Raw genomic sequence first — 27,365 nt, forward strand, 5'->3', positions numbered from 1 at the left:
AGGATCTTTGGCGAAAGAGCAAGTCGTCGAAAATACTGCTGATAATCGGCGTAGAAGATCGCTCAACCGGAAAGACTGGGTGTCTGCGGCGGCGTCCTCGACTGAACGGCAGGTGCGACGCGATGGTGTTGCTTCTGTTCTGTGATGAATGATGTAGATGATCAGTAAGCAAATGAGATGTAAAGCTCTGATTAGTGCCAGTACCCAGAGCCCGTCATATATCCCATCTCCGATCAAGGGGTCGATGCGCGACGGGGGCCATGCCGCATCCCTCTTTGTCTGCCCGCCGATCTCCCTTCCTGGCCCCTGATCCTAGCCGCTTCCAGTCAGAGGAACAAGAATTCCCTTCCCTTCCCGCTACTGCTGGCACCGCCATGAGCTCCAACGACAAAGAGAAGATGTATAGAATCATGAAACATGCGGAGAAGAGGTCGAGGTGTTTCGAGTTCAAAAGGCTTCGCTTGCTGAGTGGAAGAACGGAAGCAAATCTGGATGGTGGTTTGTTTACGCTCACAAAGGCGCGACTGACTTTGACTTTGCCCTTCTCCCTCACTCAATCTGCACGTACAAGATCAGGCGGAACGGATAGCAGCTGCAGTCATGTCGGCCATATTGACGCACCCACGCGGTCTCTCGCTCGTCACCCTTCCCTCGACCCCGACCGGATTCGAGGTGAAACAAGAACACCTCGCCCTGCCCTCTCGATTCCCCGCTCAGACTACACCGCAGGTTACGGTCTCCCCATCCTCAGGTCACTCGTTCTTATGGGCCAAGTCATCATCGTTGGTGTGGGAGTACGATGCACGCGGGAGGAGGATAGGGGAGATGCAAGTGGGAAAAGGCGTACGGTCGGTGGTGGCGATTGGAAAGTCGGGTCATGATGAGGGGAAGCAGAGGGTGGCCGTGGGGGGAGAAGGGGTATGGAAGGTTATGGAGAAGGGCAGTGAGGGGAAGTGGACGAGTGTGAAGGATTATCAGGTAAGCTGCGGAGTGTGTATCGGCAAGTTAGCACCTTCACGCCAAAGCTGACGCTGATAGGTTGAAGGAAGGGTTGAACGACTGGCCGCCTCCCAAGACGGGCGATATGTCGCTGTAGCTGTCAGGGGCGGTCTAGTCACATCGTACAACCTTGAAATGGGCACCAGCGAAGACGTCGGTCTCTCGGTGACTCAGCAGGCGCGTCGTATTTGCACGGTGATAGTGGATGCAAGCCGAGACTGACAGACTAGGCTGATATCGTCGATATGGTCTTCCCCTCCTCGTCCCCTCGCACCCTCGTCATCGCCACCGCAGATAAGCTGCACATCCACTCGCTTCGATCTGACGGCTCCTCTGCATCTGCAAATGCCACTCGCACCATCACGTCCTTCTGCGCAGGACAGTCGGCCGTCCTCAGCCTAGCCGTCTCTCCGTCGTCTAACGCCCGCGGACAGGCCAACTCACCAATATGTGCGGTGCTCGGCCAAGAAGGCAGATTAGCTCTGATACATCTTGACGAACCAGAAATGTGAGTTGCTCGCGGACAGGAAGTGCGACCACAACTGACAAGCCTAGAGAGACGACACTCATCAATCTCGAGCAAGGCTTGACGGGTCTGACGTTCCTAAATGATATTACGCTAGTCGGAGCTACATCCAGCGGTGAGCTGTATATCACCTAGGTGGACCAAACGGACTTGAAGCTAATTTAAAGGGGGTATGGTTACCATGGATATCAGAAATCCGCAGGCATCTGCGGCCGCGATACCGCTGAACGAGCCGGTACTTGCTGTCCATGTCCTCCCACAGATTGTCAGTCATTCTCTAATAGCGAGTGTCATCAAATCCTGTAAGAAGGCGCTGACAGCCTAGTCCAAAGCCCCTCGTTCTTCCGTCGCACCCTCCCTCTCCTCCTCGCGCCGTAGCATCCTCGGCGAATCTCGCCACCTCTCCAACGCGCCGACCCCACCCATCGCCATCGCTTTGTCAGCCGGCAAGGGCAAGCAGGCCGTCCGGACGTCCGACGCCATGCCCAGATCACGCTCCGAGGTGGTCGTCAGCAAGAAAGCGGCGGTACCAGCATCGAGCAGCCTGGCGAATCTGCGCGGGGAGATGGGTCGGGCGTCATCTGGGTCGAAGATCCGAGACTGGGAAGAGAAGGCAGCGGAAGCGCCAAAGGCGGATGGTGGGAGGTCGGTCTCGGTGACGCCATTGCTCGATCGCCCAGGCGCTACATCCAGGTCAACCTCGCCCACTACCCTTCCACCTCTCCGTTCCGCGTCGCCAGTGACAAAACCTCCGATCACTACTTCCTCTTCGACCCGAGTCGTCTCGGCCCCCTCCACGTCGTCCCTTCCCACCCGATCAGCAGCTGCGTCCAGCTCGAGATCCGTCTCCTTTGGTCACACTCGGTCGAGAGAGAGTACCGGCCCTCCTCCTACCCACACAGCGTACGACATGCACGCGCTCATGGCAGCGGATGCAATACGAGAGGAAGATGATGAGGAAGTGGCGGAAGCTGTGGAGGCTGAGCAGGCTGGGCAGGGGCAGGAGCAGGAGCAGGACGACTTTGAGGGAGAGGACGAGGACTTGCATCTGGAATGGGCGATGGCTGGTTCAGCAGGGATCAGAGCCCCTCGGCCACAGCATGAGAGTCTGGGTGCAGCGATAGGGTCAGGGTCGAGTGAGGAGGTGGTGTATCTCAGAAGGGAAATGGCGAGGATGCAGCTGGATATGCTGAGGATGAACCGGGATCTCAAGGTCAGTTGCGTCTTGATTGAGATGCAGGGGATGTGAGCTGATGTCCAGGAACAAATCAAGTTGGCGGTGCTGCCATTATCTAAGAAGCTGGACGGGCAGCGGGAGTTGCTGGGTATGCAACAGAGGGAGATCGATCGGCTACGATGCCGAGGGGCGTGCTAGCCAGGGAGAATTCCACAGGGCCAAATCAATGCGAGAGGTGTGATCGATGATCTTTACCGGAGAAGGTAGTTGTATTGTCATGTATGCACTGGTACTACGGATCCCACCGCAGCAGAACTAGTACAGCGAAGCGCTCCAAACTCCAACCTGCATCACCGGGCCCGACGCCGAGGCCCGAGGCGCCGCGGCGAGGAACGACGACAATGACGTGCGCCGCGGATGTCCGCGGGGAGTTTTCCACGCACCATCTCTGCTCCGATCTTGCTTCACTAGCTATATAAGGGACTTCGCCATGTCCTCTCATCAGCGCGCACACCCACACTGCTCTAACAGTCATGCCGACCTACGCCATCCTCGGAGCCACCGGTCAGACCGGCTCGGAAATCGTCAAAGCCCTCCTCCCCACCTCCAACCACCTCAACCTGTACTGCCGATCTCGCGCCCGCTTGGAAGCCAAATTTCCCTCCATCTCCTCCTCCCCCAGCGTCACCCTGTTCATTGGTGATCTATCCGACACCTCCCTCCTCTCCTCCTGCCTCTCCAATGCGGACGTCATCCTCTCCACGGTGGCCCAGAACCAAAATGAGCCGGGCTGCTCCGTCGCCCAGCGGGCTGCCCTAGCCGTCATTCAGGCACTCGAGCCACTTCGTAAAGCCGGCAAAGACATCCCATCCCTCGTCTTCCTCGCGTCGGGCTCGGTCGACCCTCGGAATCCAGCGAGAGACCAGCTTGGTTTCCGATTCATACACTGGGTCCTGCATCACGTGTATGACGACCTCGAGGCCGCTATCAAGCTTCTCCAACAGGCTCCCTGGGTCCCCCTCATCATCGCCTGCCCCGGCGGAATCGTGCATGATCAGGTGCACGAGGTGGAGCTGTCGGGAGATATCAATGAGGCGTCGCCACTGCTGTCGTATGCGGATCTGGCGAGGGGCATGATTCAGATGGCGCAGAGCAAGGGCAACTGGGAGGGCAAGTACGTGGCGATGAAGGTGAATAAGGGGAAGAAGATACAGGGGAACCCATTGGCGCTGTTGAGGTACTTGCTGCCGAATCTGCTGGCGTCGTTGTGTCCGCCTCTGTGGTGGTGGGGGAAGGATTGGTGGCCTGCGTAGGTTGTCTGCAGGGAAGGAGATTAGCGCTTAATTAGCCAGTCAGTAGATCCTCTCAGACAACGTTCAGACCGCTTGTGTTATATCTAGTCGTTCAGGTCGTTGATTGATATGCTCTATGCAATCTCTCGAATTGTTTCCTCCGCCCTGATCTCGTTTTTACACCCTAACAGATCAGCTGAAGCCATCTCGGTCGGAGGGGAAGAACTCACCTATTCTGTTGTAAACCTCACAACAAACTCCCCGATCACGGCTTTCCAGTAATTCTGATCCGCCGCGCCCCCCGGGCAGACAGCCCGTACAGTACTGTCCGCCCATTGTACCGCCACCGACAGCGCCCAGACCCACTTGATGGACAGCTGGGCAGCCATTGCCGGCGTCCATCTGGATGGAAGCAATGACGGGCCGATGGCTTCCTTCTCCTCCCCTTCGCCGCCGTGATGAAGTATCCGGCATGCGGCGAGGACGTGATTCATTTGGCAGGCGAGAACGAACGCATCGAAGCGATCGTCGCCCGCGTCCTGTTGGGTACTTGCGAAGAGGGCGTTGCTTAAGAGGTCGTCACATTCGTACAACCGAGCGAGAGGCACAAGGGCCATGATGCGCCAGTATGGCTGAGAGCTTGGGCGCGTCGCGGGATTGATACAAGATAGGAAGTATCCGACTTCAAATACCGGTTGTTCGAGGTGGATCTCGGTTCCCTGGTAGGCGTCGCCGGCGAACATGTCGCGGAAAACTGGGCTACACATTCAGTACATGCGAGAGGAGTAAAGGTTGCATATGGGCGTACCTGACAGCCGCCAGAAGTGCCTTTCTTGTCTGGAACGCACAGCCGTCCGATATCAACGTGATGTCGCCTCCAATGAATCAGCGTCGAAGCTCGTACTGCGCGCCTATCGCATCTGTGTAGAACTGCGCCACATATTCAGAGTATTCGGATGTATGGGGGCTAGCGCTCATAGTGTCAACAATGGACCAGAAGGAGTAAGAAGTATAACGAGTGCGAGGTGGATCAAGTCGGAGCCAAATTACCTGCATTTGGGTTGTCTTATAGTCTCGCCGGCCCGGATGTTTGGACGGGCTCTAGGACTGCTTTGCAAAGCTCTTTGGTCTGCTGGAATGGACTGTACACGCCGAATCTCTGATATCACAAGAAGCTATGTAGCAGCGAGCAGTTGACTTGATATCACCGGCACCCGCTCCGCTAGACGCTGATCACATCAAGCATACCGCCCTCCTGCTGACCCAACTTTCAACCACTCTGGTCGCGGCAGGTCCCTCTCCGAGTGCTTCGAGGCGAACAGAGGCCTGGTGTCCGAGTCACACTGAGTGATTTGCCCCATGATCTGACGCTATCAGTCCGGTTATGTTTGACACACCAACGAGAGACGAGCTCACACTGCAAAGCGGCTCCGCATATCCACGGCTCTTGCCAGCTGCCCTTCGCTGTATTCCCCCTTTCCTCACAGCCCTATCCTCTCTGCTACGCTCTTCCCCGACCTTCCAGCCTGCACCACGTCGTCTGCGCTTCTCGGAGCCAATATCGGCCCTCCAGCACCCGGCTTCCCGCCCGCTCCACCGGTCTGTGACTGATTGGTAGGCGCTGTTCCGGCGGCGAGGGCTTTGCGTTTCTCGAGCTCGCCTTGGAGATGTTTGAGGTCCGACGCGCGGAGAGGGATAGCGGTGGGGTTGGAGCGGATCATGGCGGTGTATTAGGGGGTGGATGGACGATGTAGAGATGTCATTGTCGCGGACGTCCACGACGCGACGAGGTAGAATTGCCTTATCCGGAAATTTCGGAATTACGGCAGGCGGTGCTGGCTCAGCCACATCTCGCAGCGAACCGCTCGCTTTCTTCTCCTTTCTCATCTCTATCAGCTAGTCATCCCGTTGAGCTCTTACTCAGATTACTCACTGGTCTCACTTTATCAGTCAACAGATCGCAAAAATGGAGCAGCTCATGAAAGTCGGCGACTTTGTTCGCGGTTTCAGAGTAAGTATCAGCTGAGGAATGCTTCATTCCGCATCCTCGTTCCCAATATCTCGCTGCACTTGATGACCTATAGGACGGGTAGCTGACACGCACAGGAACAAAGGCTGTCGACGCTCAAGTCGCCAATGGACTTTGTGAGCTTCTCTCCCTCGCTTGGGAAGAGGCGGACCTGCCTGTCAGGCCGGAGCGCGGGATGTGGGCTGACTCCCCGCTAGTTCGATCACAGACAGGTGTCTAGACCGAAAGATCTGACTGAAGCTACATCTGTAAGTCCTGACTACCATCTTAATCTTGATTGATCTTCAGTCATACTTGCCGAGGATGTGACAGCTGATAGCACAGCGCATTACGCACAATACGCGTTACTTCTCTGGAAACTATCTGCTCATCATCGCACTTCTCGCCATCTATGCTATGTGAGTGGAGTCAGTCCCTCTGCCGGGGAACGGTATGGGGCCGTTGGAGTACGTCTAGGGGGCGTGCAAGCAGGCCGCACGGTGGAGCGGGACACAGCTGACACTATTTAGGCTCACCAACCCCCTGCTTCTCATCTCCTTGGGTTTCCTTGCTGGCGGTTTCGCTGCTATCAACCGATTTGGTGAGTGATATCAACTATACTCGCTGTTGCTGTGGAGATTCGGGCTGACGGGTCAGCTTCCGAACCTATACAAATAGGAAGCATGGTCATCACCCAGAAGTCGCTCTACATCACCCTTTTCGTCATCGGTACGTTGCGACTATCTATACCCTTGCGCCCCGTTCGGTCACCAGCGAGGTGGGAAACGTTGGCGTATGGGGAAGTAGCTCATGATGCAGGCCTGCCGCTACTGTACCTCGGATCTCCAGTCTCAACCTTTTTCTGGCTGGTCGGCTCCTCTGCAATCCTGATCCTGGGTCACGCCTGCCTCATGGAGCCGGGACTCGAGAGCGAGTACGGTAACGTCGAGACTGTATAATGCCGGGCTATGTAGTAGATGGAGGTGATACATATATAGATTTTGTATCATGCCATGATGCTGCTGGTCTGGCGTGAGGAATCGAGCTGTAAAGGGTCAAGGGTCAAGTCCAGAATGCATCGCAGTATGGTTTTCCGCCACCCTTGCCGGAGGACGCTGCGGTCGTTTTTGAGTTTGTGACGACCTGGCAGGTTTCGGGCGCCTCTTCCAGCTTGCATCCGGTCTCCTGCTGACTGTCATAGCCAATCTCCAGAATATCTTCGGTCTTGGCAGAAGTACTGCCGTCCGAAACAGCAGGGTTCACCGAGGCTGTTGGGTCGGTGTATCGCATCGGGCCCTGTCCGCCCAGGGAGTCCGGGTGTATGCCAATCCACCATCCCTTGAATTTCGAGCGTCTGGTCTGGGTCGATGGAGGGCTCTGCGGCTCCGAGGTGGAGTTCCCTGTGGCGTTGCCATCATGCGCTTCCGTCCCCGTCATGTGAGTGTCGAGATCAGCCCGGCCGGAGTCGGAGTCGGTCATTGCTTGCGTTCAGACTGGTATGTGGGTTTGGTCTCAGTCGCTAGCGCAGTGTCAGCAGCAGATTATGGCGCAGCCCATCCAGAAAAAATCGTCTTACAGAGTATGGTTGTCTAGCGGGTCTCGTGTAGTGAAGTAGGAACGGGTTGAACGAAGGATTGAAGGAGGGATCCAGTGCGTAGCCCATGTATATTTCCTCTCTTTCAGATCTGACGCTCATTGGCGGACTTTCTTGGTCTGCGACGCGTATCGAGCCCGGCATCCCTTCTGAGTCCGCCTGAACCCCTTGTCGTATGTAACCTTCGCCCTTTGTGGCCTTGCACCGCTGTAGACCGAGTTCACGATCAGCTCTCGTCGTTCCCCGCGTCATGATGAGCCCGAGGCGTCAGGTGGCAGGTGTTATACAACCTAACGGACACGTATAATGTCCGTCCACATAGGGCTGCGTAAAGCACTCATTCTCACTCAAGGCTCGTCACCCGAAACACGAGGAATGCAACTTGAAACATCATACGCACGGGCTTCGGCGCCACGTGTGCTGCATGATCTACCCTTAAACCGGTAGGGATGCGGATTGGATGCGGACTTCCTCGCTCATGCTGACTGTCTACATATATCCGAGAAGCAGCTACCGATACCTGGCACAGATCAGGTGGTGTCAGTATGCCTCCCAGAAAGCGGTCAAAGGATGACGGTGGACGGGCGAAAAAGGTGCAGAGGGCGTATACGCAAGCTCCAATCCTCGTGAGTTCAAGTCTGCTCCGCGAAGAGCCGGGGATGTTCTCATGTGGCGGGGACGAAGGTCCAAGCCAGAGGCCGGAATAGTGACGGTGTCCGTAGCACCGAAGATGAGCTCAAGCTGACAGGAAGAGCTCGGTCTCATCGACTACCCTTCCCCCTCAGCCGGAACCCTCCACACCCCTCGACATCACTCCACACCCCGGCATCCTCCAACAAGTCCTCCTCGAATGCTCCCCATCCACACTTGCAACTTTCCTCCGCTGCTCAAAGCACCTCTTCCAGCTCGCCGCACCGGTCCTCTATCGCAACATCGATGTTCCGTACGTTAAGTTCGCTGGCATGATCGGTGCTGGGTACGCGTCCAAACAGGGATCGACGGCGGGCATGCTCGGAAGGGGATACTCGCCCTTGCTTAAGGAGGCTTGGAAATACACCAAGTACCTGCACCTGCGCGACATCGATCCCAAGCTCGAACTGCCGATCATTCCGCGGCACGCCCTACCTAATCTCTCCACCATCATCATTCATGCGTCGCTACATTCGACTTGGGCGTCAACCGCAGCGGTACCACCGAGATTACTCTCGGTCCACCCTCCTGATCTGGTGATTCGGCTTCCGGATAAGGGCTTTCAGAATCCCGGTCGATTCGGCTTCGGCTTGTACATACCCGCTGCTAGTGTGGAAAGGACCACCGTGCTCCTTCCTTTCAGCTGGGATCACCCCCAAGCCCCGGCGGTGGAGCAGTCTACATGGAAGCCAACAAAAATGACGGTCACAATCGTTCTCCTTCCGCGGACATCAGAAGCGGAAGCCATCGTCCCTCCGTCACCTAGATCATTACCAGGAAATTTCTGGTCAAGAGTCATCCGGTCCTCGATCACGCACCCGATCCGGTTCGTTGGCGCAGAGTACTACGGCGTGTACCCGGAAGGCCGACCTACATGGGGAGGCAGCAGGAAGGTGATCTCATTTGCTCGATTTACAGACTGGCTGGACGAGCAGGAGCATGGCGCTATTTTCTCTCAGGAGGAGGAGGTGGCGCTGAGGGAAGCGGACGTCGATCTTTTGGCGAGCTTGGAAGTAACCGTGAGTCGCCCTCGATACCAGACTTGCTTGTACGATACTGATCGCCTCAGGAGGCGAGTACTGCTGCGCAAGGATGAGATACCACATGAACATAGGACCGGACGTGACAGGCTGGAAGGTATACATCAGAGAATACCTGAGCAGGGAGGCGAGTAGTAGGAGGTGGACTAGTTCATCGCAGACGCAGGAGGGACCGAGGCGGTGAGATCAATCGATCAGCTCTGACTGCATGCCGAGTCATGTTTCCGCATCTGCGTCCTGGCCTATCATGTTGCACTATTGAGCAGCAAGCTCCTTGCGATTCCGCAAGGTCATGCCAGCTCCCACCGGCTCAGGACAATAAGATTGTACACTATGGACAGTGGAGTGGGACTCTCCAAGACCACATTCCTTGGTTTCGAGAACAAAGAGCGTCGCGGCCCTCCTGTCCGCTGTCTACTTCTTCTCCTCTTCAGCACGTCAGGTGGATATCTACTTCATCCCGCTATCCTTGATACCTCAGCTACAATGGCTCCCAATTGTATGCCGGAGCCTTCACAGTCGGTGAGTTGAGGGGAGAGTGGGGGTAGCACCCTACTGAGATAGAAGCTCCGCTAGAGAGGAGCTCGAAAACAGGTCGGAGACTGGGCGGGGGTGTGGGGAAGCTATGTCCGAAAGGAGAGGAGGTCTTGCTGACTTTAAGGCCTTCCTCTCCCACCCCCACCTCACTGACGGAACCGGTCGTCCTCGCGGTCCCTCCCTAATCGACGTCCTGGCTCATCCCTACGTCAAGCTCGTCATCATCAACGACCTCCCTCACGCTACCCGCCATGCCCTCTCACTCACTTCCAAGAAGCTGCACGAAGCGGTCAATCCTTTCGTCTACCGCCATGTGCGCGTCACCCATCGTCAATTCGTGAATATGGTCGCGGTCGGAACGGATTCGACCAAGGAGAAGTGGGTTTCAGGCTTCTCGCCAGCCCTGGAGCTCGCTTTGGACTGCATCAAGTCCCTTCGTATCACGGACTACGACTCGACCTCGGCTCTACCTGCTCTCCCGGAAAGCAGATATGAAGGGGTCGAGACGTTGGTCATCCACGCTACGGATGCGTGGGTGCACTGGCCAGACCACATCTTCCCTCCTGCCCTCTTCCCCAACGCCAACCTATTCTTCCACCTTCCCGAAGAAGGTCAAAATTCAGAGAACGAGCCCCTAGCGCTAGCCCGCTTAATCAAGCATCAGCTCTCTGCCACAACCAATCAAGCCACTCTCCTCATCCCGTGTACAACGGCCGTCACATTTACCGGCTGGAGCCCTGCAGGACCAACGGATACCGGCCTCGCGGCAGCAAAGGCGCTTACGGTCATTTTTCTCCCTAGTGAACTTCCGCGACCGGACACCCATAGCGGATGGGCCAAGCAATTCCTGAATCGATACTCCCTCCTCACCTACCACATCACCAAGTCGACTACAGCCCCACTGATTATATACGGTGCGGAATACTACCGCGAGACGTCAGACGGGCGCGCCTGGCTGGGCACCCAAAGGCGTAACGGCGACTTGCCGCCCCATACCCACCATCCATTCATCGAATGGCTGGATAGCCCACAGGGGAAGGAAGCATTCTCGGAGGAGGAGAGGGAGGGGCTGCGATTGGACGATAGGGATTTGCTCGGGCAGAGCAGGTACTGGTTCAAGATTGTGAGCTCTGCGTATCACGCACAAAAAAAAACGCTCATATCTCAGATGGACGACTGAAGATCCGATCACACCAGAACGTCTTCTGGCGGGCTACTGCACACAAATGTCGTGGGGAATTGAGGATCCGGGGGGGAGAGGAGTATATGGGTGCAAGGTGGTTGTAGTGTAAACACCGTTTACTGTATGTGAGCGTTATGACATTTATGTGATTGGGTCTGTCTGAGAATGTGGTGCCCTACCACGTCCTGGCGTGCAAAGGAGACACCACATGCCTCTCACGAGGGACGTCAAGTGAACCACCTGACCCACGTGGACCATCTGCCAGGACCCCCCAATATCTGTGACTCGTAGCGCAATGGAGCATCCCTTGAGCAGTTGCAGCCCCGTGCGCCCCCAAAGTACTGCATGTCACAGACAGTATGCTACTCTTGTAATGATATCGACTCCTGTATCACCAGAGGTACCTTTGGCATATGAGCTGGTTGACCCCTCCTTGACCCCTTGCCGGTCCTTTCACTTCAGCCCGGGCTATTGCACGTACAAGCAGCCAGTCTGTCGAGGTGCGTTATTCATAAGTGTGCTACGTCTCCAGGTCTCCTCGACCCTCTTCCCTCCATCGCCACGCCGATGTTGATATCGCACTTTGATTCAAAGATCGATTATCGTCGTATAAAACCAACCTACGTCAGTCTTTTCAGCCCAAGATGCGATTCCTCACCCTGCTAGCTCTCTTCACCGCCTACGCCAGCCACCTGGCGCTCGCTGCTCCCTCAGGCCTCGTCGCTCGCGCAGACACGGTATACAACATCGGTATCAACATCGGGCCGCAGTTTGTGATCAAGGATGGCAGGGCTTCCATTGGCACCGCGTCCGGCACCGAGGAGAAGCACGATTGGGGCGGAGACGTTCTAGGCCATGTTTCACGCAAGATCATCGTCGGAGGTCTGGGCGAGCAGTTCGACAGCATTGCCGGGTCATGGATTCAGGAACAGAGTTTCCGGTATGAGGAGGCGTTTGAAGCGGATGGTGTCAAGCAGAAAGCGGAGCCATTCAAAGGTGTGGTGAGTCAACTTTCTCTCCGCAATCGCCCCCGAGCCGTAGAATGGATTTTGAGAGATATGACTGACCCCAGTAGTGCTTCAAAAAGTTTGCTCATCGCGCTCCTCCTGGTCATCATGGAGCGATGACCCGCTCGGTCGAATTCACGGTACCGACCGCTGAGGCGATACGGGCTGCGGAGGCCGCCGGACAGGCGGGACGTGGCGGTCATCGCGTGGAGGATGCAGACATCAGCTTCTCCTGCGAGCGATCGTATTAGCAGAATGCTTAGGTAGAGTGAGCGTGTCCTTGTGTCAGTGAGGATATGATGTGGAAAGGCATGTACTTGTACCAGTCAGTCGAAGGCGTACACGCTCAAGTGTGCAACACATATGCGTCAGTGTCTCTGTCGGGACATCCTCAGAACAACCAGAACCGGCCTCATCCATCACGCCTTCGGATCCTCCCTGAATCTCGACAACGCCTCAGCCCCGACTACATCTCCAGCCTCATTGCTCGCCTCCTCACTCAGCTCATTCAGTCCTTTCTGCTTCCGGCGTCGCCTGAGATCATCGACGAAGCGAACAGCTGCGAGTCCAATTGCAACTGCTAGGATGGCGATGTTTATGCTAAATCCGCGCCGGTAGAGCGGTCTGTCGTCGGCGCGGAAAATCTGAGCACCGTATATGCCGGCTGTGTTGGCTCCCATGATGACCCTAGCCGGTCAGCCTGAGGAATCATAAACTCGGCGGTATCACTTACATAGCCATGGCGAGAGCACGCTCTTCCGAGTCTCGAGCAGTCAGGGACATCCAGGCGATATTGAGTGGATGGGAGAAGGTGCCGAAGACCTGAGTCCAGACGACACCAAAGTACCGGACATTACGATCGGAGAGAGCTGTGAAGCCGAGGTTGAAAACGTAGCCGATTAGATGGCAAGTGAGACCGACCATGACGGTGGGGCCGCGGAGGTTGCTACGAGCTGAATCAGCCCTAGCCCCAGCCCAGTAAAGAAACATGACCTACAAATGGTCTGACACGTAGCTGAAGACGTAGGATACCGGGATCTGGAGGAAGAACCCGACCGACGCCAGAGCGTTGGACTGAAGATCACCGAATCCGAATGAGCCGACGATGGTTGGGGAATAGGTGTCGAAAGCTCGCTGAGGACCATTGTTGGCAAAGCTGATGAGGAGGTGGACCCAGAGTCTCCAGTAGCCAAACTGGTCGTCAGCTCGAATATGGCTATCGAGGATATAACTCACAGCCTTTTTGAACGCGCCCAAGCCGATGTGCGACTTCTTCTTCCCCTTCATCGGATCATCAATCAATACCCTCGTCTGCAGGATGTGAAGCTCCCGCTCCGTGAAGAGTCTGCGCCGAGGTAGGAAGGTGCTGGTAGGGTTCTTGAACGAGTCTGGGAGGAAGAAGCCGAAGACAAAACCGCTGAGGATGGTGAAGGCTCCCATGAGTGCAAAGAGCCAGAACCATCCTGGTTTGCCGCCGACGCCGCGCATGTGTAGTACACCGTAGGCGATGAGCTTGGACGACGCCTGGCCGAATTGATTGCCGAAGTAGAAAAACATGACCCGCTTCGCTGTCTCTTCTCGAGTGTACCAGGTCGACAAAGTCCAGAGACCGCCGGGGATGAAGCCGGACTCGGTGATTCCGAGGAGGAGACGAGTGGCGATGAAGGATCCGTAGTCGGTCTGGAAGGCCTGGAAGGTGGAAACGATGCCGAAGAGGAAGAGTTGGAGGGTGAGCCATCTACCAGGTCCGAAGCGCTACCTTGTCAGCGTGGTCACCTGCGGGATTTATGTGTCAATTGTACTCACGTAGAGGCACATATTGGCAGGCACCTCGAACAGCACGATACCCAGGGAGAGCATCTGTTGCCCGACGTTGAATTGATCCTGGTTGATCCCGATATCCGGCATCATCCTGTCCGTGATGGCGTTGGCGATATTGCCTCTGTCGAGCTCTGTTTGTGTCAGCTGGGATCCGTGATTTAGCGGATGAAAGTATAACCACTCACGGAGACAGAAGAAGCCGAGAGTGAGAATCGGCATGATAATCATATCCATCCTGGCAGATCAGCATGCTGATATTCTGAGGGGACGCCGGATGATATGGTAAGTTCGGGATCACTCACTTTCGCTTCGCCTTCAGTTCCTCTGCTGGCGTCCAGTCCGACTTGAGCATCACGGCCTCCTCCTCCGTCGCTGGGGCCGAGAAGCGGTCCAAGTCTTTTTCGGAAACGGACATGATGAGTTGCTCTTGATACTTTGAACGGCGTGGGGGAAGGGCTGTGGGTGTTCGGCACTGCTCAGCCTCTTTCTTTTATAAGTTGTGAGATCCGAGAATGCAACCGAGAAGGTAGATGAGCAAGTGCGAGCGTCAGATACCTCAAAAGATGCTATATGTCCAATATATGGCGCTCATTGACGCAAGATCGAATAGTCGAGGCGATAACCGCCTTTCCTCGTCAGCGCAGAGTCTTGGACCCCGGTGAAGATGTATCAGCAGGACGTGGAGATCTGCTTGGCGACGTGCGAGCTGGCTGAGTGGACACGAAGAGGTATGGGCCGCCAAGAGATGTTGCAGGATCACGCCATATCAGGCCATGCCGATCGCCCGAGCTTGAAGATCAGGCACAGTCGACGCTACGGTTTCAGTGCCGCCAGATCAGTGGACTCGTGAGCGTAACCATATGAGGAGAGAGCTGCTTGCCGATTCTTGGGCTTCTGGAGACAGAGACAGGCAACGCAGAGTCACCAACGAGGAAGGAGACCGATATGGCGCAGTGCGAGGTGAATGTAACCACGTCATCTTAAGGAATGTGGATCAGCGCAAAATCGTCATGAACCATAATTTCGCCTTCTCCCCATACTCACATTGCTCATCATGCCGGGTATACTCAGCTCCCTATGGGCAATAGGTACTGCCTACAAGCCCAACGCTACAAGAGACAGGCAGTGAGTCAGCCGAGTAACTTGTATGTCGGTGAAGACCAGCTGACATGGATCCAGGGCGAAACCTCTCAGATTTGGGGCCTTTGCTGCGACTTATCGACCGCCAGGTTGGGCCGTGAAGCGTCCAAGGACGGATGCCGAAGCTCAGAGGTATGTCGTGCTCCCTATCTTACAATCCTGATCGTCTCCGGTCCCCCCTCCTTCACTTTATATGATGTTAATGAACAATCCAACTCCGATTCTCTCAATTTTGAGCGTGTGAGGATACGAGCGACAGCTCTTACAACCCCTGATCCGCTATCTCTCTCCTGCTTTCTTCTAAGTCTCTCCAACAGAGGATCGCAGCCGACGAATCTAGACTGTACAATCACGTCCGAACGGTCGCATATTGGCTTGACGCTGCTCCTGTCCTGGCTGATCTTGGCCTCCCTTTCAAGGTGAGTTTCTCCCCATCACACCCTGTCGACAAGGCGTATCGAGGGCAAAGCTGACAAAATAGGCTGGTCTGGACGATGTGATCTCCCTCGTTCCCATCTATGGCGACATCGTGGCCGGAGTATTGCAGCTGTATCAAGTCTGGCTGTCCTTCGTCTTTGGTGTACCTCGAAACATCCTCGGCCTCATGGTCAGCCTACTTGCTCCCGCAATACCCAGTGCATCGCTGACGACCAGATCCTCAATGTCCTCATCGACGTCTTCGTAGGCATCATCCCCATCCTCGGAGACTTCCTCGACAACCTCTTCAAAAGTAACCTCCGCAATCTCGCTCTCCTCGAAGACTGGCTACTTACCGGCAAATCCGCCACGGCGAAGTACCACATACTGCTCATGCCTGACGGGGGTGATTTCTTGCCTCCGCCAAAGAAGCAACACAAGGATAAGTGGAGCAAGGGCTGGTTTGGGAGTACGAACCGCGGGGAGGAGGAAGAGGAGCGGGATAGAGAGAGGGCGAGAGGGAGACCGGAGCGGACAAGGCGGATGCGGAGGGATGAAGGGGAGGAATGGGGAGCGACGCCGGTCGCTGTGCCGGCTGAGGGGATGCCGGGTGAGCCAAGTAGGGCCGGGCCAAGCGAGCCGAGAGGGAGTCAGCGAGCGGGCCAGGTACCCGTCCAGGAAGGCCTGGATTGATCGGTCGGGCTTGCGGTTGTAGCTATAGTAGGAAATATACAAGTTGTTTAGCAGATGTTCTCACGATGAATGCACATGTTTAGATGCTGTGATGATGCTATGGATTATGGCTTCTCTACCGTCTCTCCATCTCTCTCCCCCACACCGGCTTCCGGTAGCACCTCGTCAGCGGCAACCTCCCCTTCCACTCCCGCTGCTCCATCACCTCCCACCTTCTCCGCCCCAATGATAGTGCTATGTTCCCCTTCAATCTTCTCCTCCTTGACGCCATCTACTCCCTTCTTCCCCGCAGCCTTCTTCTCGCCATTCGCGACGGGCCAATTGACCTGTGCCCACTCCCTCCCCTCAAACCACTTGTCCAGTATTCTCGAAATCCCCTCGGCCTCATTATCAGGATACAGACCGTAATAAGTTGGGTTCGACCGAGCCCGCTTGGCAAAGAATGTCCAGCCGATAAGGTCCATAAGGTCCCTCTTGCGCATATCGGGTATACGGGGCCGGTGGAGCTGCGGTCGAGGAGGGGCGTCACGTTCCCTCAACATCCGGTTGAGGCCTGATCCCGCCCATCGACCGGACGAGGACGATTTGGATAGGATTTCTGGGAATGAGGATTCGAGTGGGAGACCGTCTGATAACGTAGATTGTATAGAGACGACCTGTTCCGCCTGGCACATGACGAACATCCGCCCTCCGCCGCTCTGAGGATTGGCCGAGGAGATGGCGAACCCTTGCATTCGGACAAGCTCGACGCGCGAGTAGCTGGTGATCTGCCGGTCTTGCTTGGTAGCGTCCGACTTGACGTATTGCGCTCCGAGAAGAAGGACGACATCGCTCCGGAGCGGCAATGACCAGGCGGCTTCGCGAGGTACGATGAGTGCGCGGATGATACCCGAGGCGAAGAGCTCGAGGACAATTGACGTATCCGCCGCTGACATTGTGGGGAGGACGTAGCCAATCCCGCGAAGAATGGGCTCGTACAGCGCCTGATCCCGAAGACGCTCCAGCAACGGCTCGACGTCCAGTCTGGGCGCGCCGAGGAAGCCGTTCAGGTCCATTTCGGTTCCGGACTGTGTGACTAGATCAGCCGCCACAGTCCGGCAAGCCGCGCGAGAGGGGACAAAGACAATGGCCCCTCCCGGAGACGCCTTGAGGACGTCATATGCCGGCTTGATCATAGCCTTGATCAGCGATGCCGAGTGGGGGATCGTGAAGGATTTGACTGAAACGGCGACGGGGCTGCTCCGGTCCGAAGGGTAGAAGCTGAAGCGGTTGACCTCGTCTACGCCTAGCCATTCCCCGAGGTCGGTCGGGTCGTTCAGGCTCGCCGTGAGACCGACGATCCGGGATCGGATAGGACGAGCGACGACGAGGATCCGAGCGATAGCCAGCTCGTATAGGTCGTCGAGGAGGTGAAGATCCTCAAAGACATATAATCCGAAGTTAGGAAGGAAGCGGAGAATAGTCTCATCCTCCTCGTTCATGATAGCACCGGGGTACGTGACAGCGATCTGACCCTTTCGGCTGAGGGCGAGCGTAAAGTCCGAATGGCGACTGAGGATAACCACCTCCAGCCGCTTTGGGACGGGACAGATGTGCCGAAGCTTGGCCGCCATCTCCAGCATCGCGCCCAAGGTGGGCATCACCACCATGACGCTCCCTTCTGGCTCGTGCCTGAAAGCATGCCAGATAGCCATCTCGCCGATGAAGCTCTTCCCGCTTCCGACGGGAGCGGAGAGGAGGAGGTTCGCCTGGGTATGGTATGCCGGCCAGAACACCTGGGACTGGAAGCTATTCATAGCGGTGATGATCCGAGAGTAGGACTTGACGAGGAGGGGATCGTCTAGCGCCGAGATATGGAGGAAGGGGATATCGAGGAGCTCGGTCGCTTCAGGAGGAGGTTGGGGAACGACCAAGTCCGTAAGGGGGACGACGGTGTTGGTATCCGAGCCAAGCCATCTGTCCGAAGCGGACACGATGGTGACCGATTCGGGTGGGTTATCGCCGGAAGGGATGAGGAAGTCGATGCTGATTGAAGATGTTTCCGGCCGAATGAGGATGCTCCGCCACTGGAGGATATTGACGCCTCCCTCCTCCTGCACCCAGACGTAGAATGGCTCCGCCGTGGACGAGAGCTTGGCGTTCCACTTGAACTCCGGTGTGACCGTGACCGAGAGCTGCAGGAGCTCATGGCTGAGTGGCTTGAGCGCATGTTCGACCGAAACCGTCGGGAACATGAGCGCCGCGTCCCGTATAGCCCCGCCATGCCGCTCATTCATGTGGATCCGGTCTCCGAGCTCAGTGGGAGTAAGAAGCCTGAGCTCGGAAATTTCGGTATCGTCCTGCCACTTCTTCAGGTTGAAGAGAGTATCCCGCTGGATAGTGGTGATCTGGGCGAGAGGGTGCTCGTACGGCCACATCCGCTTCTCGATAGCTTTGGACAGGTCGATGAGGAGGATGGCGTTATTGGCCCAGTTCCGGCTGAGCGCAATCTCGAGAAGAGCGCGGATGATACGGGCAGCGTTCTGCGCGACGTAGGCCATGTCCGAGACCAGGGCGAAGTCTTCCAGAAAGACGCGGGAGATGTGCGCTTGGAGCAGGATGTTGACCTTTCCGTGTTTGTTGGTGACGCCCCCCTACAGGTCAGCTATTGTGATGTCACGATGCTGGTCACGGCAGCTTACCTTGACTTCCATCGGACAATGGTCACTCTTCAAGATCGCTGTGAGCTCCTCGATCTCGTTGTCGCGGACCTGGATCTGGTCGAACTCGGTCGACTGTGAGAGCATGGCGAACATGTCTGCGTTCTTCATCTTGGGGTGGAACAGCTCATCTGAGGGTGTCAGCTTGCGCCGTCTCCTTGTTGCGAAGCTGGACCTACTGAAAATCTCGATAGTCTGGTACTTGAGGTAATACTTTGCAGCGATCCGACCGAGATCCGAGATGACAAAGGCGTTGTGTACCTCGTCGTACCGGATCATCTTGGCCGTTGAGAGTTGCCGAGCAGCTTGGATGATGAGCTTGTTCCGCTGGTTGCCGAGCTGCGGGTCGTCTCTGGGTTCCTCGTGCGACATTCCGTAGATCATCGGTTCTTTGCGCATACGCACTGCACGATCAGCTCCATTCCCAAGGCTCAAACTTGGCACGACTTACCGAAGAGATACGTATAGCCCAACCACTGGATCCCTTCTTGCACATTCGCAATCGTCCCCAGCGCGATCTCCGCATTCAGACTATCCACCATACCCGGTATAAACTTGCTTTCGATAGCATGCTGCGACATGATGCTGTAAAGATAATGATCAAGCTTATCGTGAGCGGTACAAATGTAACCGACACCGCTGGTTTCGTATCCCGGCCGACCGGCACGACCGAAGATTTGCAGTACGTCGAGGATGGAGAGATCCATGAAAGCACCCTTGGACGAATCGTACACTTGCGTGCCTTTGATAATGACAGCATGAGCGGGCAAGTTGACACCCCACGCCAGGGTCGAGGTACAGCATAGCACCTAAATTATCAGCTAAGCTCTGTCAGAGCCGACAGCCAGAGCGCACCTTGATAGCCTGATCCTCAAACATCTTCTCCATCATGTTCCTATCCGACCTCAACATCCCCGCATGATGTATACCAAACCCCGCCTCAAACAGATCCTTCATCTCCTTATTCCGACTCGTCGCGATGTCCCGCCTATATTGGTGGTATTTCGGATGTTCAATGTTCTCAAAGAACGTCGCTACCCCTTCATCCAGCGCCATCTCCTTCAACTTCGTCGCCGACTTGACAGTCTCCTTGCGGGCATGGACGAACACCATGACCTGGTGTCCCTCCTGGACGAGCTCAGACACCTTGTCAAAGACGACGCGGTCCATGTTTTGGGCTTGACGCTGAGATCGCGCCTTACCTTGGATACCGAGGAAGTGTTGTTCGAGCGGGACAGGACGGAACGAGGCGTCAAAGAAGAAGAGACCCTGATATCGGTTGACGCGGAGGAAGTCGGAGACGTCGATATAGTTGGGAAGGGTAGCGGAAAGACCGACGATACGGATAAGGGATTGACTGGACTCGACTTGACGCAGGGTGCGGGCGACGATGGTCTCGATGACGGCTCCTCGCTCTTCGTTGAGAAGATGTACCTCGTCGATGATGAGAAGTCGTACTTTCTGCCAGATCAGCTGTATCCGCGCTTGAGATAGGTCCGACCTACCGATGCAAGTTCGCCTTCACCCGTTGGCTTCCGCGTCACCACATCCCACTTCTCCGGCGTCGTCACGATAATTTGTGTCTCCGCGATCTCTTGCCTCGTCAACTGCATGTCTCCCGTCAATTCCCGGACCTTGATCCCAAGCCATGCCAGCCGCTTCCCAAACTTCCGGGTGATTTCCGCCGCGAGCGCCTTCATCGGAGCAACGTAGATGACCTTGAACGCGTCCCTGTCGATGTTGAAACCGGATCCGTGGGAGGTTGGGCCTTCTCGAATGTTCTGACTGAGAACGCGGAGGATTGCCATGAGTGCTACATCCGTTTTACCCTAATCCCATCAGCTTGACGTTCGCCTACTTTCAAGCAAAATCCCTTACAGCACCAGTGGGGGCACAGATCAAGAGATTCTCATTCGTGTTCATGGCTGTTGGCTGCACGATACTCTGCATGCGGTTGAGGGTGACGTAGTTCTGCCAGTCAGCTCTGGCTCGAGAGAGTGGAAGGGACACTTACGGGGAAACATCCCTTGGCCATTGGAGGCAGATCATGTATCCGGACTGGGCGCTCTGTGACTCGTGGCGGAACAGCCATGACAGGTGGGATGACCACCGATTCGTGCGTCTAGATCACCATCAGCGGTAGTCCCCAATCAAGCCTTGAAGAACCCACCTCAAAGATTTCCCTCGTTGTCCCAGCAGGCATGGCAAGCTTCCCTCCCATCGACATGCCAGAGGTAGCGGACGATGTGGTATATACGTGAGGCAAGATCTCCTGCTCGAAGACGCGCTGACACGTCAATTACCGAGTACGTGGTCGCTGGCATAGCGGGACGTACCGGTCCATCATCAGAGAACAAGGCTTTTGGTCTATCCAGCTGCGCATGTATCCTCCTAGCAATATCTTCGCTAGAGCCAATCATCTCTGAAAGGTCGATGGCTTGCTTCTTTTGCTTGCCCTTCGTAGCGTTAACATTCAGCCGGGAGGAGGGGAGGTAGGTGTTGCCTGATGACTGGGATTGGCCATTTGCGCCGCCCTTCTTGTTCTAAAGTATCAGCTGTGATAACTCGACCGCAAAGGCATCTGAGGTTGTAGCTCACCCCGAGCAGTCCACTGTCTTCCACAACTCTATCTCTTGCCCCCGGGCGCAACAGCTCCTCCACCAGGCTCAGGCCGTTCCCTTCAAACCCAAGAATCTCGACCAGCTCGCTCTGGATATCCTCATTGACTCGCTTTCCAGCGAGAAGTCCAATGAGCGCGCTAAATGTGGACGATATGGGGAGGTGCCTTTCTCGTCAGCCGCGTTCAACTTGTCTCTGGGTCAACTTACATCTTTATCCGGTCATGCAGCGAGTATCCTCCCTTCATATGCGACGCCTGCCTGATGACAGGTGAGGAAGATGATCCTTGTCCAAGGTGGGGCGATTGAGCTATCGAGGGGGTAAGCGCAGAAGCGTCTCGCGACTGGCCGTCCTCGATGCTGTCGATGCCGAGGTTGTCGAGCAGATGTGGCACGGCCACCTGTGCCATGTCCTCATCTGGGATACCCAGAGACCGTAGATAATCTGACGACGGCTCATAGCTATCCGTTCAGCTCAACCCCATCGGTCCAAGAGGCAGACTTACTCGCCCCCTTCCTGATCGACGACCTTGAGCCACGCAGACTCGAGCTCAGCGTACTTTGGCCCGCTACTCGGCCCAGCCCCGTCGAAGAGATCCTTGAGATAGCCTTGAAGCGGCATCGTACCTATCCTTCGGCTGCTGGAAGTGCCTGAAGCTGGGTATAAGAGGAAGGGAGAAGAGAGAGAGAGATGTATGTAGGCAGCTTGAAGCTGAAGGTCATTGAAATCTCAGCTCTGACTCCTTTCCGGCGGATCCGAGGAATGCCACGTGGCTCATGTCACCCAACGACGCGTCCGGAAGAACGCCCAACTCGCCCTCCACACCGCCCACCCCCCCACTTCGCACATCGACATCGCTATCAGCCAGTATGTCAGGCCTGGATCCCGCCACCCCGCAGACAAGTGCAGAGCTTAAGTCACAATTTGCTCAAGCGGTGAATTATAAGCTTGTCGCGAGCCGAATCAAGCTGATAGCTCTAGGCGATCCCCCTTCCTTCCTCCACCCCGTCACTCGACGTCGAAGCTTTCCCCCACATCTTTCAGAGTATACTCACCTACTCGTCGGACAACACACTCGATACCATCCTCCGGTGCTCTCAATCATGCTTTCAGCAAGCGATCCCGCTGTTGTATCGTCATCTGAAATCCGCCAACAGGCGATTCGAGCACTTTCAGACCGTCACGCCCGATAGCTCGGGAAGCACGGCGAGCTCAACCACCGCAGACACAACCCCCGGACACTACTCAATGTCGCTGGCGCTTCGTCACATCCGGTCACTCAGGCTCGGTGACCTCAAGGGCAGCTTGATCGGCCACAAGCTCCCTACCAGGTTCATAGAGTTCGGCTCCACTTCGGGGGACAGCCGCATCCTACATCTCTCTTTCGTCGAGCGGGGTCCAGAGTCGGACTCACGGGGCCCTGCGCTGATCGAACGACTTATCCCCTCGGTCTATGCGGCGGTGATAACTCCGACTTCGGATCCGGCCCTGAAGCCCCTCGGCCCTAGTATGTCTCTGGCGGCCAGCCTGGCGCACCATTTACTATCCCCCGGACTGGATACCCTCTCCTCCGGGGTCGATGACTCCCGCGGTCTCCACCATATCACGGTGGTGGGACACAACTTCTACGAGCTACCGGCCGCCCTCAGTCCTGCAACACTCGGCGGCCTCGGAAGCGTAGGCGGAACCACCTCATTCGTTTTCCTGCCGTTGGAAAGGCGCGACCAATCGTCCCAAGCCTTCCTCCGTATCGAATCGGATCCTGCGCGGGTCGTCGATGGCATGATCCGCGGTATCAATCGGTGGGCCTTGCTCACCTCAGCGGATATCGAGATTGTCGGTATCGAAAACGCTCCTGGTCCGGGCGGGAAGCTCCTGACTCCGGAGCTCTTCATGGCGGGAATGCCAGCGGGTCACAACCCCCCATACATCACGTTCAGGCGCTTCGACGAATGGCTTGACGAACAGGAAGCGGGGGTCATACTTGCGGCAAAGGAGGAGAGGGAGATGAGAAGAAGGGCTGCCATGAATAAGTGCGTGGCAGAGGGGCGCTTGGGAGATGAATCGAAGGGGCCCTCTTACTGGGTCGATCCGGCACTGTGTGCAGAGGATGTAGAGTAAGCTAGTATACTACAGCAAAAGAAGATCGCCTCATCAGTACCGTTCCCTAAATAGAGCTTCCATAAAGCAGGCCTACAGATGATGCATACCAGATGCCCACCCCCCTCTATACCCAAATACCCAAACAGACAGGAACACTAAATATAAGGAAATGCATGTAATGATCGCTTGTATAGATCCTTCTTCCCCGTCCCGGACATCGTAAATTTGTCGTTACGCATGATCCCCAAGTAGACGATGCCACTCGTTGATGCCAATCGGCCGGATGCTCTCTTTGACTTCCTCATCCCACCAGCCGCCTCCACACCTCCCTTCCTGGTTCTTGCCCCCAGACATCCCTCCCTCTTCCGATCCCGCCCTCCACCATCTCTCTCAACAAACCCCCTTCTCCAGGTTCTTCCGGTATACTTCCCCCTCCCATTGGCGCGCCCGCGGTCGTGCCTCCAGTGGACCCTCGGTCAGCCGTACTGATCCGACTGGCCCTCGAGCTCGGACGGACAGATGACGGCCTTGCCAAGCCAGTCGTCGTAGCCACAGGCGAGCGGACGATAGTGGCCGCTGGGGCCGAGAAGGCATCGAGGGGGTGCGCGGCATAGAGAGTCTCGTGTGTCGAGCGGAGGACGGAGACGAGGTATGCGGGGGAGATAATGGGTGAGTTGGGCAGGGCGATGTGTAGGGAGACAAGGGTATGGACGGCGAGGCCGAGTAGGGGGCGGAAGAGGGCGAATGAAAAGGGCAGGGTACGTGACACTTCCGGCTGTGGGATGAGCTTTGCAATGGAGCAAACAGGGAGAGTAGACGTACCGAGCAGATAGCCTTGATGACTGCGAAAGCGGCATCTCTCGTTCTGTCCAGATGTTGCGATCCCTCATGGCTCGAGGCCAGTTCTGTCCACACACTCGGACTACACAAGAAGACAGGCGAGAGTGTAAACAGCAGAGCATAGTTGTAATGAAGGGACAGAATACTGTCTGTCAGCTGACAGCTCTCCTCAATGCAGAACAGGCACTCACGGATCTGCCCTGACATTCCAAGCCATCGCCCAATTCTCCCACTGCCCTCCCCATCTTTTCCACAACTCCATCGCCTTGCTGCTCTGACTACTAGTTCCCTCCCCCGTCGCTCGCTGGGCACTTGATTCCGGCCGTGTACTGGACGGTCTTCCCTCCATCCTCGGCGACACCGCGGCCTCATTCGCGGCAACCAAACGCGTCGTCTGTTGCGCCTTGAGGATCTCGACGAGGTACTCCGAGTACTCGAGCCAAGCGAGCAGCTTGAGATCTCGATCCCGGACTGCGGGGTCTATGGATGTTGTGGTGTTGAGCCGCTCACGCCAGGCATGTGAGAGGATGTCGATGGAGAGGGGCATAATGAAGTCTGGGACGTGTGATCTGGGGGTCAGCAGGTGGGCCAGAATAAAGCAAGAAGGTACTGACAGCTTGTCCATCAAGGAGAGGTAGATCCACTCTCTCCAGTCATCATGAGACCGGCGAGGCATCATGATGCGATCGAGGCCTTGCATCCTGGCTTGACCCAGTGCAAAGCACGACAGCGAGGTGTCATTGAGCCAAGTCCTGATGGTCAGCTCCACCTTCACTGACTTCTTCGATGGACCTACCCAAAGACACCCAATGCCCTGATCTCCTCCTTGGTCCAGTCCAGCCGCGCCACCATCAACCTAGCGATCTCCGCATACACCGCCGCTGTTGCGTCTCCGCAATCCTGCCTACTCTGATCCGTGCGATCCATCAACGTCCGCTTGCCCAGGAAGGCAACAACGAGGCCCGGCAGACCTCCCGCTTCGCGCAGACCGACGAGCCAGGGTGTCAGAGGCCACGCACTCGAGCGATAGCTGTTCCATGCCATATCTGATATGTCTGGGGCTGCTTCGCGTGCGCGGACCTCCTGCCGTCCTGATGATTGACCTGTGGCCGGACGAGCCGAGACTACAGATAGGACCGACTCGGTCGAGCGTTGAATATAATTCAAGCTGGACTGTATCGCGCCCACGGTCGAAGGCAAGCCCTGCAGTGACCGCAAGCTGCCTTCGACGTTCCGCCACCTGGATTCGGTCGGTGATATTGGACGAGCCATGACCGGTGGCATGTGGGAAGGATGGTTATAGTATTGCGGGGGAACGGGACCGGTGGGGATTGCGCTGGTCGAGGCGGATGAGGCATGACCTCGTGCGACGTAGGTTGAGGACGCCATGGCGGAGAGGGAGGAGGGAGGGGCGGGTGGAAGAGGCTCGCGAGCTGAGCGCATGATGTACGAGTCGCTAGGTGGGGGATGATTGCGAGAAGTGACGGGCGGTGCGGGTTGAGAATGTGAAGGGTAGAAGCCGGACGACATGGAAGGACCTGGCTGCGGCACTGGGGTAGGCGAGCCGGGCCGAGCGAGAGAGCTGGATGTGGGATGAAATGGCGGAGCGCGGGAGGGTAAGGCGGATATGGATTTTGGGCGGGACCGAGCTTCGAAGATGCAAGGCTGGCCGGACTGCCGACAGCCGCGACATGGTAGATTGCCTGGTCCGTCACATTTCATCCTGAGGATCAGCTCGGAAGTCGCTACACAGTAACACAGACAAGCTCACTTTTGCCGACGACACCTTGTACACGCCATCATACTCCTCGGTGCCCTGCTTCCATCGTGCCTGGCGAACAGCATCCCGCCTTCACTCCCCTCGTCAATGAACTCCATCCTCGTGCTCTCCACGTCGCTCACTGGACTCCTCGCATCCATTGACCGCCTCTGTTCTGCTCGCGCCCTCCCCGCTTCCGCATCCCGCTCGGCCGGCCAGCCTGCCCATGATGGGCCAGCAGCGGCACCTTGTGGCGGCGGTGCAAACGTAGGATATAGTCCAGGTTGAGCATGCGCCGACGGTGTGGGAGGGGGGAGGAGTGGTCGAGAGGGGGAGCCAGATGGCCGGGGAGCGGCGGCGGCCGAAGGCGAGCTCGACCGCCGGCGCTTGGAAGGTGGCGTGGGATCCATCTTGACTGAAGGATCAGTACAGGGGTAGCATTCCTGCGAAGCGAGGGGGACCGTACCGCTGAAACACGGATGTGTCGCTTCTTCGAATCAGATGCGGGTAGTCTCCCGCCTGACTGCCTGGTGGTGCGGCTCAATGGAGCCAGGGCTTATCGGTTCCGCTGTCGACCAAGCATCTGGCCCTTATGTTGAGGTTGAAGTATGACTGATGAGGGGATGAGTGGATAAGAATCGCTCTTTATTGACTGTATCGATGCGGACTTCGCTTCGGAGCGGCGGTGTCCAAAGGACCCCCTCGAAATCCTGAAACAGAGCCACACGCCAGTGGCCCCGTCCGTCCTGGATGATCCCTCCTTCTCTCAAGTGTTCCGCTGAGCCTCCTGCTGGTCCTCCCTTCTCCGTTCCGTATTCCGGCTCGGGTTCGGCGTCACCGGACGCGTCGAGATAGCGTGTCGTTATGATGCTGTACAGGTGACAACAGGTGTGTGAAGCGAGGTATGCGGAAAGATATATAGGTACAGCTTGAGAGAGAGCTACAACGATCAGGCGTCCCCACCGAGCTTGTGGATTTACAACTCTGATTCAGCAGTACAAAAAGCTTCGGTGTGATACTCTCCTCTGCCTCTCCCACTGACTCTGCCAGTGATCGCAGCAAGTGCCGGGTGGCCCCCCTATACTGGCTGCGGGTGAGAGGGAAAGGGAGGATCGGGCGGGAAGTTCGGTACGAGATCTCTTACGGCTGCGTGATTGAGCCGAGACCTGAACATGCCGGCATAAACAAGGTACGAGGGTGGCAAAGTGGGAACAGCGGGTA

The 27,365-nt window shown here is 56.5% G+C and overlaps 11 protein-coding genes across 11 annotated transcripts; 7 read left to right on the forward strand and 4 right to left on the reverse strand.

Moving 5' to 3' along the window:
* Window positions 1-600: 600 nt before the first annotated feature.
* MKK02DRAFT_28519 (uncharacterized protein) lies at window positions 601-2,900 on the forward strand (the record flags this gene model as incomplete). The annotated part of the gene is made up of 7 exons (XM_053087573.1): window positions 601-978; window positions 1,039-1,194; window positions 1,230-1,507; window positions 1,555-1,640; window positions 1,693-1,790; window positions 1,851-2,738; window positions 2,787-2,900. The coding sequence occupies 7 exons, from the start codon at window positions 601-603 to the stop codon at window positions 2,898-2,900; spliced, it is 1,998 nt and encodes a 665-aa protein (XP_052943523.1).
* A 335-nt stretch (window positions 2,901-3,235) lies between these two features.
* On the forward strand, window positions 3,236-4,015 carry MKK02DRAFT_28520 (uncharacterized protein; the record flags this gene model as incomplete). Its single annotated transcript, XM_053087574.1, has 1 exon — window positions 3,236-4,015. The coding sequence occupies one exon, from the start codon at window positions 3,236-3,238 to the stop codon at window positions 4,013-4,015; it is 780 nt and encodes a 259-aa protein (XP_052943524.1).
* Window positions 4,016-4,224: 209 nt separating this feature from the next.
* Window positions 4,225-5,715, reverse strand: MKK02DRAFT_38403 (uncharacterized protein; the record flags this gene model as incomplete). Its single annotated transcript, XM_053090086.1, has 2 exons — window positions 4,225-4,753; window positions 5,480-5,715. The coding sequence occupies 2 exons, from the start codon at window positions 5,713-5,715 to the stop codon at window positions 4,225-4,227; spliced, it is 765 nt and encodes a 254-aa protein (XP_052943525.1).
* A 245-nt stretch (window positions 5,716-5,960) lies between these two features.
* Window positions 5,961-6,961, forward strand: MKK02DRAFT_34602 (putative ER to Golgi transport-related protein; the record flags this gene model as incomplete). Its single annotated transcript, XM_053088978.1, has 7 exons — window positions 5,961-6,005; window positions 6,101-6,139; window positions 6,221-6,271; window positions 6,348-6,421; window positions 6,533-6,603; window positions 6,660-6,731; window positions 6,822-6,961. 7 exons carry the CDS (start codon window positions 5,961-5,963, stop codon window positions 6,959-6,961), a joined length of 492 nt encoding a protein of 163 aa, XP_052943526.1.
* A 1,180-nt stretch (window positions 6,962-8,141) lies between these two features.
* MKK02DRAFT_28523 (uncharacterized protein) lies at window positions 8,142-10,990 on the forward strand (the record flags this gene model as incomplete). Its single annotated transcript, XM_053087575.1, has 6 exons — window positions 8,142-8,222; window positions 8,349-9,305; window positions 9,327-9,457; window positions 9,668-9,848; window positions 9,988-10,834; window positions 10,950-10,990. 6 exons carry the CDS (start codon window positions 8,142-8,144, stop codon window positions 10,988-10,990), a joined length of 2,238 nt encoding a protein of 745 aa, XP_052943527.1.
* A 700-nt stretch (window positions 10,991-11,690) lies between these two features.
* MKK02DRAFT_38407 (uncharacterized protein) lies at window positions 11,691-12,304 on the forward strand (the record flags this gene model as incomplete). The annotated part of the gene is made up of 2 exons (XM_053090087.1): window positions 11,691-12,047; window positions 12,122-12,304. 2 exons carry the CDS (start codon window positions 11,691-11,693, stop codon window positions 12,302-12,304), a joined length of 540 nt encoding a protein of 179 aa, XP_052943528.1.
* A 168-nt stretch (window positions 12,305-12,472) lies between these two features.
* On the reverse strand, window positions 12,473-14,289 carry MKK02DRAFT_38408 (putative MFS transporter; the record flags this gene model as incomplete). Its single annotated transcript, XM_053090088.1, has 7 exons — window positions 12,473-12,740; window positions 12,787-12,999; window positions 13,051-13,247; window positions 13,290-13,808; window positions 13,860-14,005; window positions 14,060-14,109; window positions 14,177-14,289. 7 exons carry the CDS (start codon window positions 14,287-14,289, stop codon window positions 12,473-12,475), a joined length of 1,506 nt encoding a protein of 501 aa, XP_052943529.1.
* A 639-nt stretch (window positions 14,290-14,928) lies between these two features.
* Window positions 14,929-16,124, forward strand: MKK02DRAFT_38409 (uncharacterized protein; the record flags this gene model as incomplete). The annotated part of the gene is made up of 5 exons (XM_053090089.1): window positions 14,929-14,999; window positions 15,054-15,146; window positions 15,355-15,433; window positions 15,496-15,621; window positions 15,669-16,124. The coding sequence occupies 5 exons, from the start codon at window positions 14,929-14,931 to the stop codon at window positions 16,122-16,124; spliced, it is 825 nt and encodes a 274-aa protein (XP_052943530.1).
* A 104-nt stretch (window positions 16,125-16,228) lies between these two features.
* Window positions 16,229-22,063, reverse strand: MKK02DRAFT_38410 (RNA helicase; the record flags this gene model as incomplete). Its single annotated transcript, XM_053090090.1, has 13 exons — window positions 16,229-18,757; window positions 18,806-18,954; window positions 19,003-19,227; window positions 19,275-19,632; window positions 19,679-20,284; window positions 20,329-20,652; window positions 20,702-20,794; window positions 20,838-20,945; window positions 20,994-21,110; window positions 21,160-21,366; window positions 21,422-21,608; window positions 21,652-21,903; window positions 21,948-22,063. The coding sequence occupies 13 exons, from the start codon at window positions 22,061-22,063 to the stop codon at window positions 16,229-16,231; spliced, it is 5,271 nt and encodes a 1,756-aa protein (XP_052943531.1).
* A 248-nt stretch (window positions 22,064-22,311) lies between these two features.
* MKK02DRAFT_28527 (uncharacterized protein) lies at window positions 22,312-23,563 on the forward strand (the record flags this gene model as incomplete). Its single annotated transcript, XM_053087576.1, has 2 exons — window positions 22,312-22,377; window positions 22,424-23,563. The coding sequence occupies 2 exons, from the start codon at window positions 22,312-22,314 to the stop codon at window positions 23,561-23,563; spliced, it is 1,206 nt and encodes a 401-aa protein (XP_052943532.1).
* Window positions 23,564-23,846: 283 nt separating this feature from the next.
* MKK02DRAFT_28528 (uncharacterized protein) lies at window positions 23,847-26,554 on the reverse strand (the record flags this gene model as incomplete). The annotated part of the gene is made up of 6 exons (XM_053087577.1): window positions 23,847-24,320; window positions 24,368-24,530; window positions 24,577-24,954; window positions 25,000-25,137; window positions 25,182-26,108; window positions 26,157-26,554. 6 exons carry the CDS (start codon window positions 26,552-26,554, stop codon window positions 23,847-23,849), a joined length of 2,478 nt encoding a protein of 825 aa, XP_052943533.1.
* Between the last annotated feature and the right edge of the window lie 811 nt (window positions 26,555-27,365).

The sequence above is a fragment of the Dioszegia hungarica genome (genome assembly GCF_025882075.1).
Source record: "Dioszegia hungarica strain PDD-24b-2 chromosome Unknown MKK02contig_16, whole genome shotgun sequence".
NCBI classification, from domain to species: domain Eukaryota; kingdom Fungi; phylum Basidiomycota; class Tremellomycetes; order Tremellales; family Bulleribasidiaceae; genus Dioszegia; species Dioszegia hungarica.